Genomic DNA, 13959 nt, shown 5'->3' on the forward strand with positions numbered 1-13959 from the left:
GTCTCACCTTTCCCCTCCCACTCTAAACCATTTCAGCATGTCTCCCCATCCTCCTACCTCCCAGGAAGCATAGCACCCCAAGAATAACTCAGCCCAGCTTTCTCCCCTCTCCAGGAGACAACAGCTAATGGGAGGGAGCAAGAATGAAATGGGCAAGTAGATGGTGGGGTGCAGGTGGGGGACAGAAAAAAGGACATCACAGATGAAAGAAAAGGAATAGATGAGGGCACTGACCAGCTGTCTCCTTAACTTTTTCACCCGATCCCTTCCTCCTGCCTGTGGGGATGCAGCATATGCTCAGGACCGTTGGTCCATATGACTCCCTTCTCCAACTGGCACACTTTTGATACAGGAAGCACACCAGTAGAACAGGGAAGAGGTCATAAGAACTGGGTCAGACCAAGATAGAACAGGTCAGCAGCACTGCACATGCTTTGAGCCCCCCAGGGCCCAGAACAAAGTGCTGTAGTCCACTGCCCCAGGCCTCCCAACTCCATCTAAGAGAAAAGGGTGTGTTGTGGGCATCTTCTTCTCTCTGCGCACTGCTGTCACTTTTGTACCTCCTGACTGGTAAAGTGAGGTGGCTACTCTAGCAAATTCTACTACCCTAGGCAAATGCCCTGTGTGCCCAGTAGGAGGGATGGCCCCATTTCAGAGAAACCCAAAATGACCCCCAACCCTTACCTCTTTTATATGCAGGAAGTCTTTGGGCTCGAAGGAGATGGACATCCCCTGGACGGGAACTTCATCATTCTGAGAGGGGTTATATCCAACATTCGTCCTGACTGCAAAGGCAACAGGCTTTGTCTGTCAGAGAGAGCAAGAGGCAGTGAGGTACCCCAGGCACAGTGTATTCTGCATTACTACCCTATCAACAGGATTCACTGAGGAAGGTCTCCCTCTACACCCATCAATCTGCTTTATTGGGAGGCAGTTCACCCTTTACTCCCCAGCAGCCAGCATGATAGATATATGAGTTCCAGTAGGGGGCAGCGCCAATCCCCAGTAACAGAGCAGCAGACAGTGCTGAGCCCTAATCCCAGCACACTGGGCAATGACAAACTCCAGTCCCAGCCCTGTAATACTTGGTTCACAGGGAGCTGGAAAGCTCAGCTTGATCATTCCCAGTAGCTCCTGATCAAGTACTGCTGACTTAAGGAAACCAGTAAATGTGTCCCTTATCCACAGAAGGATTGATCATATATTTTATTAAGACTAGCCAAATGAATTAAGCTAATAAGATTTCTTTCCTTTATCCAGCAACATCTGTATGCCCACTCATTAGGCATTTTGACAGAGAAAATGCGGCCAAGAACCACAACCCAGATGCACAGAGCAGTGTGGTATCTGTGCCAGACCACAAACTCCATTTCTTCCACAGTGTAATACAGAAATCCCACAAGCCTCATGACCTTGTTTACACATGTGGCAAAAACCCGCAGATCAGCATCTGAGCACAGAGTACCCGATCCAACACATCACAAGCAGAATGCCAGCCTGTGTCCAGTAGAAAAGCTCCTGGAAGCCTCCTGGCAGGTATTAGTGGTGAACAAGACAGGCTCTGTGGGAATCAAAGCTCTGAATCATCCCTATGTCAAAATCTTTCCCCTCATTTTGCCCAGGGCCTGGAATTCATTAAAATATACTAGTCAAATCAAAGGTCAGCTAGCCCAGACTAGGAATTTGCCACTGTCCTTGTGCCATAGCTGCAGAATTAACTGTTTTATACCCTTAGGCCTTAAACTCCCAGTTTGCAGCAGAAAGACTGGCTCTGCTCACCTTGGCTTTCTCCAGTTGTGCCAAGGCCTGGCGCTCTGCTTCCTTCCTCAGCGCCTCCCGATCCTCCTCCAGAGACACATCTGAATCAGAGGGGCGACTGGTGTAAGATTCTGCTGAGCCCTGGAGTAGAAGGAGGAACGAGAGACATCAGATGAGCTAGTGGCATGGAATGGAGCTAGCCTGGGTTTGAAATCCAGGGATGAACACAAAGATGCTGAAATTCAGCCAACTTATCTGCTTAAGTCGGGCAGCTGAGCATATTGGTCTAAAGATAAACGGATACAAGAGTGGCCGTGTGCAGGGATTCATACTGGGGCCTCGTTTGCATAAATCTGTAGAGACTGACAAGCAGGACCATGGGCAAATAACACAGTCACTCAATGGTAGAGGCAGTCCTGAATAGATAAGCAATCCAGTTCGCTTTAATGCAACAATGGGTCAATACTGAAAAGCACTTATATGTTTAGCACTAGACTCTAAACATAGAGGTGCTCATTTTCAAAGCACATAGACTTACAAAGTTCCATAGTAACATATATAACTTTGTAAGTCTATGTGCTTCGAAACTGAGCTTCTGTATCTGTTATCTGTGAATGTTCAGAAGCACTTTACGTACAATGGCGCTGAAAATCCTTATACAGTGGTGGAAATAAGTATTTGATCCCTTGCTGATTTTGTAAGTTTGCCCACTGACAAAGACATGAGCAGCCCATAATTGAAGGGTAGGTTATTGGTAACAGTGAGAGATAGCACATCACAAATTAAATCCGGAAAATCACATTGTGGAAAGTATATGAATTTATTTGCATTCTGCAGAGGGAAATAAGTATTTGATCCCCCACCAACCAGTAAGAGATCTGGCCCCTACAGACCAGGTAGATGCTCCAAATCAACTCGTTACCTGCATGACAGACAGCTGTCGGCAATGGTCACCTGTATGAAAGACACCTGTCCACAGACTCAGTGAATCAGTCAGACTCTAACCTCTACAAAATGGCCAAGAGCAAGGAGCTGTCTAAGGATGTCAGGGACAAGATCATACACCTGCACAAGGCTGGAATGGGCTACAAAACCATCAGTAAGACGCTGGGCGAGAAGGAGACAACTGTTGGTGCCATAGTAAGAAAATGGAAGAAGTACAAAATGACTGTCAATCGACAAAGATCTGGGGCTCCACGCAAAATCTCACCTCGTGGGGTATCCTTGATCATGAGGAAGGTTAGAAATCAGCCTACAACTACAAGGGGGGAACTTGTCAATGATCTCAAGGCAGCTGGGACCACTGTCACCACGAAAACCATTGGTAACACATTACGACATAACGGATTGCAATCCTGCAGTGCCCGCAAGGTCCCCCTGCTCCGGAAGGCACATGTGACGGCCCGTCTGAAGTTTGCCAGTGAACACCTGGATGATGCCGAGAGTGATTGGGAGAAGGTGCTGTGGTCAGATGAGACAAAAATTGAGCTCTTTGGCATGAACTCAACTCGCCGTGTTTGGAGGAAGAGAAATGCTGCCTATGACCCAAAGAACACCGTCCCCACTGTCAAGCATGGAGGTGGAAATGTTATGTTTTGGGGGTGTTTCTCTGCTAAGGGCACAGGACTACTTCACCGCATCAATGGGAGAATGGATGGGGCCATGTACCGTACAATTCTGAGTGACAACCTCCTTCCCTCCGCCAGGGCCTTAAAAATGGGTCGTGGCTGGGTCTTCCAGCACGACAATGACCCAAAACATACAGCCAAGGCAACAAAGGAGTGGCTCAGGAAGAAGCACATTAGGGTCATGGAGTGGCCTAGCCAGTCACCAGACCTTAATCCCATTGAAAACTTATGGAGGGAGCTGAAGCTGCGAGTTGCCAAGCGACAGCCCAGAACTCTTAATGATTTAGAGATGATCTGCAAAGAGGAGTGGACCAAAATTCCTCCTGACATGTGTGCAAACCTCATCATCAACTACAGAAGACGTCTGACCGCTGTGCTTGCCAACAAGGATTTTGCCACCAAGTATTAGGTCTTGTTTGCCAGAGGGATTAAATACTTATTTCCCTCTGCAGAATGCAAATAAATTCATATACTTTCCACAATGTGATTTTCCGGATTTAATTTGTGATGTGCTATCTCTCACTGTTACCAATAACCTACCCTTCAATTATGGGCTGCTCATGTCTTTGTCAGTGGGCAAACTTACAAAATCAGCAAGGGATCAAATACTTATTTCCACCACTGTAGACAGTCCTGGCACTAGGCAAATAGTGTTGAGGTGGAGTGTGGGCCTACCTGGCAATATTCAGCCACTGAGGGTAATTTTACAACAGGATGCCTGGTTTAAGAGGGCAAACGGACACCTATTGAGAGAGAGTTTTTCAAAGATACACGAGTGCCTGTGTGTCTTTCTACAATACTGGTGTAAGTGGCAGAAATCATGCCTGCTTCCAGGCACAGACACTTAACACCTGCTCTCCAGTAAGTCTAAATGTCCAGGTCTAATTTATGCAAGTACCTGCATTTTCTATATACTTACTTGTAAACTCGCCCCTGTACATGCCTACCAGCACAGTATGGGCCATCATGTCACAGCGAATGTATTTATACCAGTCAGTATTTCGGAAGAGGCTATTTACGCAGGTACATGGCCACACACATGCAAAATTAACTTTAAAATTGCCTCCTATCTGTATAACTAAATTAAACGGCTTAGCTGTACACTGAATATTGCGGTTATTCATATAGCTTGGCATCACTGTGCATAAATGATTTAAGCAACCCTGACTGTGGGGTTTAGACACTTACCCATAATTTTTTAACCAGATAACTGTAAGGGGTAAATATTCGGTTGTCACTGGTGAGCATTTTGCTGACCACCGCTGGCATCACTCCTGGATATTCGATGCCAGGCCATGTCTGGGCTTCAGCACTGAATACCCAGTTTATGCGACATCGGCTACCATATAGCCGGTTAAGTCAGTATTCAGAGTTTAACCAGCCATGGGTTGCCACATAAAGATAAAACTGTGTTTTATGCGGTCCCACTTATGCAGCTACCCTGGCTGTTAAGTGCTGGATATCGACACTTAACTGGCCAAATGCTGACTCCGCCCCTAGAATGACCTAAAATAGCTGGTTTTCATTTAGGCGCTAACCATTAATTTTCATCAGCGATAACTAGTTAAATGCCACTGAAAATTAGCAGATAGCCTCAAACAAGTGATTTAACTATTCAGCAGATGTTTCTGGCCCATTAAAATAGTTTTGAAATACAGAACCAGAGAAAAAGGTAGGCAGAGAAAGACCATACGGCCTATCCAGTCTGCCCATCCATGCCATCTATTCTGCCTATCACTCCCTTAGGGGTCCTTTTACTAAGCCGCGTAAGCGCTTATGCATGCCCAGCGCACGTCAATTCCGAGTTACTGCCCGGCTACCATGTGGCCCGGGCAATAATTTCATTTTTGACGCATGTAGAAAATATTTTTATTTTCTGGCGCACAGGCAGTAATTGGCATTTGAATGCGCGTCGACCATTATTGCTTGGTTAACGCGCGAGACCTTACCACTAAGTCAATGGCTGGCAGTAAAGTCTCAGACCCAAAATGGACGCGCACCAATTTTCATTTTGTCGCACATCCATTTTCAGCCGCCCCCCCCCCCCCCCCCCCCCCCCCAAATAAAGGCAATTTTTACAGGTGCGCTGAAAAATGCTTCTGCACACAGGCAAAACATGTGTCTATACTACTGCAGGCCATTTTTCAGCACACCTTAATAAAAGGACCCTTAGAGAATAGTGCTGAACATTAGTGTCATTGGGTTAAAGTTTGACAGCACCTCTAGCAAGCCTCTATCCTTGCCCCAGTTACATTTTGTCCAGGGTGGGAAATTCAGAGCCAAAGATCTGGACAAATCTTTTCAACATCTGCTCCTAAATCTCCTCAGCCCATTACAGCAGTGACCACAACACTTAAGGGATGAGTAAAAGGATGTCTAATTTAAATAGCCTACAATATAAACTTAAAAACAGGCCTCCCGATATTTTTTAAAAAATGGCTGCTAAAGCGATACTTAGGCGGCTATCCAGCACTGAATATCACCGGTTAGCGGTTTAAAGATAACCGGTTATATCGCGCAATATAACTGGCTATCCACTGATTTTTAAAAGCAGACCGGCCAAGTTTGGCGGCCATATCTGGCCATCACAATAGGTAGAATAACTTTGGCCGGTCTGACTTTAACCAGCTGGTGCTGAATATCAGCTTGGCCGTTTAAAGTCGGACCGGCCAAAGTTAAACCAGATATTCAATGCCAGTGACCAGAAATGGCCTAGTATTGAATCCGCGGGAGACAGTACGGCTATCTCCCGTGGTCTGAATATCGGGCAGAAAGGAATTATTATTTTGTACATATATATTTGAGTTTTTCTAATTACATAACATTCTTTGTCAACATATGCCAACAATAAGCCAATTTATAAAGTTAGATATCATTTCAAATTGCTTTTCACTACATAGAGCCTAATGACTACCTCTGGGAGAAGATCCTTTGCCACTTTGGAATCCTAAGACTGAGTCAGGTTAATGCCACAAACATTATCTGTCTCTTGGTTCCAGACTTCGGAATGTTTTTCACAGCCGGCTTTGTAAAAGGATGGTAACGTTGAACATGCCACACACGGTGCTTTACGCTAAGGACTATGAAGATGGGGATGAAGAGGAATCCCAAAAGAGAGGCAGAATGAGAAGGAAACGAAGTGCTGTAGTGATAATGCCCCATGCTATGGGTGAATTGCCTATATAGAATACTAATGTAAGTCGGAATTTAGGCAAGTCCAATTATACCAGGGGCGTAGCCAGACTTCGGCGGGAGGGGGGTCCAAAGCCTGAGGTGAGGGAGCACATTTCAGCCCCCCTCCCCGCCGTCACCAACCCCCATACTGCCACCACCACCTTTGATCCCCCCACCCGGCACCAACCCCTTCGACCCCCCCCCTCCCACCGCCAACCCTCCCCCGCCGCTGTCGGGTACCTTTGCTGGCGGGGGCCCCAACCCCCACCAGCCGAAAGTCCTCTTCTCCGGCGCGGCCGCCACTGCGTTGCTGATCTGCAAGGGCGGGCTTCTGTTCTGTGAGTCTGACGTCCTGCACGTACAGACTCACAGAACTGAAGCCCGCCCTTGCAGATCAGCAACGCGGCAACGGATGCGCCGGAAAAGAGGACTTCGGCTGGCGGGGGTTGGGGCCCCCGCCAGCAAAGGTACCCGACAGCGGCGGGGGAGGGTTGGCGGTGGGAGGGGGGGGGTCGAAGGGGTTGGTGCCGGGCGGGGGGATCAAAGGTGGTGGTGGCAGTACGGGGGCCCCTGAATTATATTATGTCAATGGCTGGTGTAAATGTCGTAACTGTTGGGATTCTAAAACCTTAGAGGCCAATATTCAGCCCGCAGGAGGCAGGCTAGGTTAGTCCAGCGATCGGTGCTGAGCCCAGATATTCAATGCCGGGCCATTTCCGGTGACCGGCATTGAATACCCATTTTTTTTGTTTGTTTGGCCGGTTTAAACTTAACCGTCCAAGTCAATATTCAGCATTGGATGATTACATTTTCAGCGGCCAAACAGAGGCCTGCTATTTGGCCAGTCCCATTTAGCCAGCCGGTGATGTGCTGAATATTTGCAGCTAGCCAGTTGTACCGCACAATATAGCCGGTTAGCTGCTATGAGCTAAGCGGTAATATTCAATGGAGATAACCAGCTGTCTCCCACTGAATATTTGCACTTAGCCGGTTAAGTGCTATTTAACCAGCCAGAAGCCATTCCTGGCCGGTTACTGCATAAATTCTGGGCACACCCTTGGCCTGCCCTTGTCCCTCCCACGTCCACACCCCCTTGCAGTTACACGCTAAGGTTCTAGAATACTGACTAAATGCAATCATGCTCCTAACTGCAAATTAGTGCCAATTAGCTCCAATACCAATTCTCACCAATTGTTAGTACCAATTAGCAGCTAATTTGTCAAGTAAGTTACGTGCATGACTGAAAGTATTCTATAACCTGGACGCACCATTTTGCACACTAAGTATAAAGTTGTGCATACAAGAAGGGGGTATTAGTCTTACATTAATTCAGCATTTCACTGCAGCACACCAGCACGGTGGAATTATGACTCTGAATATCAGATAGTGAGTTGGTGGCAGGCCTTCACATTTCTGCATGGTGCCACCCTCAGCCAATATCCTGCTCTAATGGTTCATTTAAAAGCAAAGGTCTGACACTCATTCCTCCCATCACTAACTTCACACACTGTGATGGAGTCTCACTCGTACCTCCCATATTTCAATGGAATCTCACTTTCTATTGGAAATTGCGGTATATCACAAGTTTTAATAATAATAATAAACATAATAAACTAATTTCTCCCATCACTGATCTCGCACTGTGATCTCACTCATTCCTCCTGATCACTGACGTCACACACTGCAATGAAGTTTCACTCATTCCTCCCATACTGCAATGGAGTTTCACCCTTCTCCATATCTTCAGGATAATCTTGGTGTGTTATTCTGTGTTAGCGTGGTTAGATAGTATTGGCAATTGTCTTCCAATATATTTACTTTAGCAACACATGTACAAATTTTCAGACCAAGAAAGTCTCTTGAATCTGCAGTAGTGAGAGAGTGGAACATAGGGAAAAGGAGAGGGAGACTGCTAGACAGCGGAATCGCATGTTTCCTCATTAAATGGTGCTCTACTGGGCTAACCCTCATCTTCTCTCCACATTCCTTCCCTATAACATTCTTTTCTGTAATATTTGGGTCACATGTCATGATAAGATTCTTAGAACAGGATTCTGAATCTCTGGCAGCACAGGGTATGGTTCTGTAATATGGTGAGGAAGCTGTTTTAGACACCCTTCAACCTTGTACCTTTCCCTATCAAGCCCTCAACCTCCTTCACCTGAGATTCTGATAAACTCAGCAATCATCACCCTAACACCACCCCTCCCAGAACCTTCAAAACGGCTGAACTGAATATCACCCTTTAAAATAGTAAACTTTGTTTCATACAATGGGTTTGATTTTATAACAGGACGTTTATGTGCAGTGGCGATCCTTGGTCAGTTGCCACCCGGGACGGATCGCCGCTGCGCACCCCCACCAGGTGCAGCGGCGTCCATCTCTCCCCCAGGTGCAGCACAATACCCCCCCCCCCCCCCCGGGTGCATTCTTACCTGCTGGGAGCAGCTGTGCGGCTGTCGGTTCCGCTGGTTCCCTGCTCCCTCTGCTCCAGAACAGGAAGTAACTTGTTCTGGAGCAGAAGGAGCAGGGAACCAGCGGAGCCGAAAGCCGCGCGGCTGCTTTCTGCACCCCTCCAGTGGTATGCATCTGGGGCAGACCACCCCCACCACCCCGCCCTTGGTACGCCACTGTTTATGTGACAAGTCTAGAATGGTGCCTTCTTTAAAGCCCATTACATAAAGGCAACTTAGGGGCCCTTTCACTACGGCATGCCGAAAAATGGCCTGTGCTAGTGTAGGTGCGTGTATTGGACGCTCGCAGGTCCATTTTTCAGCGCGCCTGCAAAAAAAAAAGCCCGTATTATCGAAAAAATGGGCGTCCATCTTTCGTTTCGAAAATACGGTTTGGACGGACCAAATGCCATGGATTTGGTCATTTCTGAGATGGGCGTTTTTTTTTTTTAGCGATAATGGAAACTAAAAACGCCCAGCTCAGAAACATCCTAATCCAAGCTATTTGTTCGTGGGAGGGACAAATGTACAATACTACCATAGCTCTTAGGGGTGAAGGGGGCAACTAAATGTGGGTACAGTGGGTTTTAGAGGCCTCCCATTTGTCACCACAAGTGTTACAGGTGGGGGGGGGGGGGGGGGGAATGGGCCTGGGTCTGCCTGCCTGAAGTGCACTGCAGTACCCATTAAAAGTGCTCCAGGGACAGGACTTGTTGCTGATATATAACCTTGGCACAACAGTTCACACCTGAAGACTAATCTCGCTGAAAACGTCCTTTATTTGAATAAGCACATTTACTCACAGTTAACTGCAGATCAGAGGTTGTGCCCCACTGGCAACGAGTCTCGCTGGTACTGAGATTAGCAGTAGGTCCGAGCTGACAGAATGGTGTACAATGCCCTCTTTCAGCAACATTCAAGGTAAGAACTAAGTACTGTAATGTGGCTAACACATGAAAGGGATCTAAATGTGTCTTACACAAATGGCCACTACCTCATGGACTACCGGAAACCAAACAGGGCACACTCTGACCCAGTAAGCAGAGGGAAAAGCACCATGGGAGTAGAGCCTACCAACTACCAACATCGAGAGCATTTAACACAAGCTAGTGGAATCACGGAGCCCAATACCCTACATCCACCACAATGCACTGCTGATGTGACTCTGCAGTGCCCTTAACAGAAAAGGTGTCACACTCACCCAAGACCCACATCAGAACCAGGGAAAGGCTGTCAGAGGATAGAACACATTCTGCTGTCATGGAGGTGGGTACAGCATTTGAGGCTGGCATACAGGCTGGGAAAAAAAGTTTGTAAAGTGTTTTTTTTTTTTTTTGTGGGAGGGGGTTAGTGACCACTGGGGGAGTCAGGGGAGGTCATCCCCGATTCCCTCCGGTGGTTATCTGGTCAGTTGAGGCACTTTTTTGGGACTTGGACCTGAAAAAAAAAGGTCCAAATAAAGCGGACCAAATTCTCATAAAAAAGGCCCTTATTGTTTCGATTATCAGCTAAAGACGCCCATCTCTCCTCGGCCAATAACCACGCCCCAGTCCTGCCTTCACCACGCCTCCGACACGCCCCTGTGATCTTTGTTCATCTCCGTGACGGACTGCAGTTGAGGACGCCAAAAATCGGGTTTCAATTATACCAATTTGGGCGCCCACGGGAAACGGACGCCCATCTCCCGATTTGGGTCGAAATATGGGCGTCTTTCTCTTTCGAAAATAAGCTGGACAGACTCATGGACATTAATGCACCAACTGAAGCTTAATAAAGAGGAAGCTAAATTTCTCTGGATAGGAGACACCAATGACATTAAATAGCAACAACATTTTTCTATTGGGGTTAATTCTTTTTCATTGGATCTAAAGTCAAAAAGTTTAGGAGTGGAGCTAGATAACCTGCTATCTATGCAGCATCATGTATCTTCCATGATGAAGAAATCTTTATGTTCTCAAGAAATTATGTGTTAGAAAGTTTTTTTAAACTGGGATACATATAGAATCCTAGTTAAATCTCTGTTATTGCCTGGATTTGACTACTGCAACCTTGTGTTGATTTGCTGTTCTAAAACACAAAGTCATCGTTTGCAGTTAATACAGATTACAGTCTTTTGATTGATTTACGGTCTGTCAGTTAAAAAATTTTACTTAAAAAATTTACACTGGTTACCAATTATAGCCTGTATTTATTTTAAATTGAATGTTACAGTTTTTAAAATTTGGTGATTCTCCATCCTACATGGTAAACATGCCCACTCTCCTGCAGAATGACGGGTCAAAGCATAATACTCAAAAATCAATTTTTATTACATTTTCCTACACAAGATAAAATCAGTTAAACATTTCTCTTTTTCTTTACAATATCAGACAGCCACACAGTGGAATTCCTTTCCGTTATCATTGAGAACCTGTCGGCATTATTTAACATTCAGGAAAAAATTGACATCTTTTTTATTTTGTGATATTGATCCTGCGTCTTTGGATTGCAATTAATTGGTTTGCTTTGGTTACGTTCTATGTTAATTATTTATCTTTTATTACAAACATTGTAATTCCTGGATTTTTGGTCTGGCTTCTTTCATTGTAATCCGACCTTGAACTGCAGAGGTAAAGGTGGAATAAAAGTCCTGGTGAAACACAATGTAATCCATGGTTTGTTTAAGAACATGATAGAGTCCCAAGTGGCAGGTCAACGGGGGAGTGACTGGAAGACCCAGGAGGAGCTCAGAAAGGTATACAAAGGAAGCCCTGTAGGAGGGACCCTGTCTCTGGTTCTGCCTCTTGATACAGTATCAGCTCTGGGTGTAGGAGCTAGGAGTTACTGATAGTCCTCTGCCAGATGACCCATTGCAAGACTTCGGAATCCTGTAGCATTGTGACCAGTGGATAGATTACCTGGACAGTAAGCTGTTATATCGCATCAACCAATTGAGGAGTCCGAACTCAGCGGACTGGGGAGTCCGGCCGTAACCGGGGCTTGGGTGGAATTGCAGTCTACTCCTGGCTGATAGCGAGACCTTTGGGGTGGCAGCCCGAAGGGAATATGCAGTTACTGGAAGCCTGGCCTGGATGGTACTGAAGTACATCGGGAATGTGAAATCCGCACTGGGTCTTAACTGAGCTGCAGGACAGGCATGAGGGTTAAGTGCTTATACTAGCCCAGAATTGTATCACTGCTACTGATCACCTGGAAGGCAATATGATTCATAACTGAACTGTATGAAGACCAATGCAGTGGAAACCATCAGTTAAGGAGTTAATAAATGTTTCCTGAGTGGATGAGCTGACAGGACCAGAGTGAGTAAGTAAGCAAAAGCAAGAAGTGCCTCTCGAGCCCCTTCTACCCAGGATTGCAGGACTGGGTTACAATAACATAACATAAAATGATCTAGGTTGATAATCAAAGCGATTTAACGGGTCAGAAACAGCTCGTGACTGGTTAAATTTCTGGGCTAACCACTAATTTTCAGCAGCACTTAACCGGTTAATTCTGCTGAAAATAACTGGTTAGTTCTGAACTGAAGACTGGCTAATTTGAGAGCATTCTGGGGGCAGAGTTAGCACTTGGCCGGTTGTGCCTATGTTCAGCACTTAACCAGCCAGGTTAGCTGCTTAAATAGGACCGTATAAAAGTCAGTCCTATCTTTGGGCCCTGTTTACTAAGTCGCGTTAAGGGCGCGCTAGTGTTTTGAGCATGCACTAATTAGCATGCGCTAAACGCTAGCGTACCTTAGAAAACAGGGCCCTTTATGCGGTAACCCATAGCCGGTTCTGTGCTGAATACTGTACTTAACCTGCTATGCGTTAGCCAGCTCCGCAAACTCGGAAATTTAATGCCACTGCCCGGACATGGCCCAGCACTGAATTTCCAGGTTTAACGCCAGCAGCAGTCAGCAAAATGCTCATCGCCGCTGGCTGAATATCAGGCCCATCATACATTCAAAACGATCTAAAAACAAACCGTCATTTCCAAGCAGGCCCAAAGCCACTCCGTGGGATTCAGTGTAACTGAACACTCAGCTAACATTCTTCTCACTCAGGAAGGCAGTCAGCTGGGAGGGCTCAGATTTATACTTCATAGACACATGCAAGGAAAAGTCAACGGAACAAGGGTGCCTTCTGCAGCACAACTGCTCTGAAAAAGACAACACCGCTTCCTTTGCTTTTACAGCAACATCCAGAAATATTCTAACATGTCACATCCCTACATTTAAAGGAAATAAATAACCAGCGCAGTGCAGGGAGCTCCAGGAATCCAGTCAGCTCTACTCCATCCAGATTCTGAGGTGATTCACTAGCTCTTCTTTCATCTTTTTCTTAACCAGCTGTAAGTAATCTGCCCCAGAGACAGGTGGAACCGATTTGAACCATAGTTTTACCTTCTGAACCAATAAGTTACACTACTCAATACAAACGCTCAAGAGATTGGGAAATCTTACGGTTAGAGAAACGACTTCGGGGAGTAAATAGGCAATACGGCTTAAACCCGTGTTCTCGACCTCGACAGGAGGTGATAGAGGTACAAACTGCCCTCAACTCCTTACTTCACGACAAAGAAGTGAAATCCCAGGTATATTATCGCTATCAACTATATAAATATAGGAGCAAAGGAGGTAAATTTTTGGCAAGAATTATTGCCCCTAAATATGTTTCTAGAAACATTACTACTCTTAAAAATAAGGCAGGGCGTCTGATACATACCAATCAAGAGATCAAAACGGCTTTTCAAACATACTATCAGAACCTATATAATCCCACAGAACAGGAAAGACTCTCGGGTGTGCAATATCTGCAAAATATCAAGGCCCTGAAGTTGAATGACCATGATTGCAACCAATTAAATGCTGATGTTAGCGAGGACGAGATTACATGGGCTATAGGACATAGCAAAGCTGGCAAAGCACCAGGCCATAAAGCAGAATTTTATAAACTGATGGGGGATTC

General features: G+C 46.0%; 1 protein-coding gene across 6 annotated transcripts in view; it reads right to left on the reverse strand.

Annotated features, from left to right (window-relative positions):
- Positions 1-13959, reverse strand: part of CACNB1 (calcium voltage-gated channel auxiliary subunit beta 1) — an 87251-nt gene that overhangs the window by 38642 nt on the left and 34650 nt on the right. For all 6 annotated transcript variants that reach the window (XR_003943976.1, XM_030220791.1, XM_030220789.1 and 3 more), the window contains 2 exons: positions 1780-1899; positions 685-807 (listed from right to left, as the gene is read on the reverse strand). Coding sequence is in view for 5 of the 6 variants with exons in the window: in XM_030220791.1 (XP_030076651.1) it covers positions 685-807; positions 1780-1899 (243 nt within the window). In the remaining variant the exon portion in view is untranslated. The remainder of the gene's footprint in view (positions 1-684; positions 808-1779; positions 1900-13959) is intronic.

The sequence above is a fragment of the Microcaecilia unicolor genome, chromosome 12 (assembly GCF_901765095.1).
Source record: "Microcaecilia unicolor chromosome 12, aMicUni1.1, whole genome shotgun sequence".
Classification (NCBI taxonomy): Eukaryota; Metazoa; Chordata; class Amphibia; order Gymnophiona; family Siphonopidae; genus Microcaecilia; species Microcaecilia unicolor.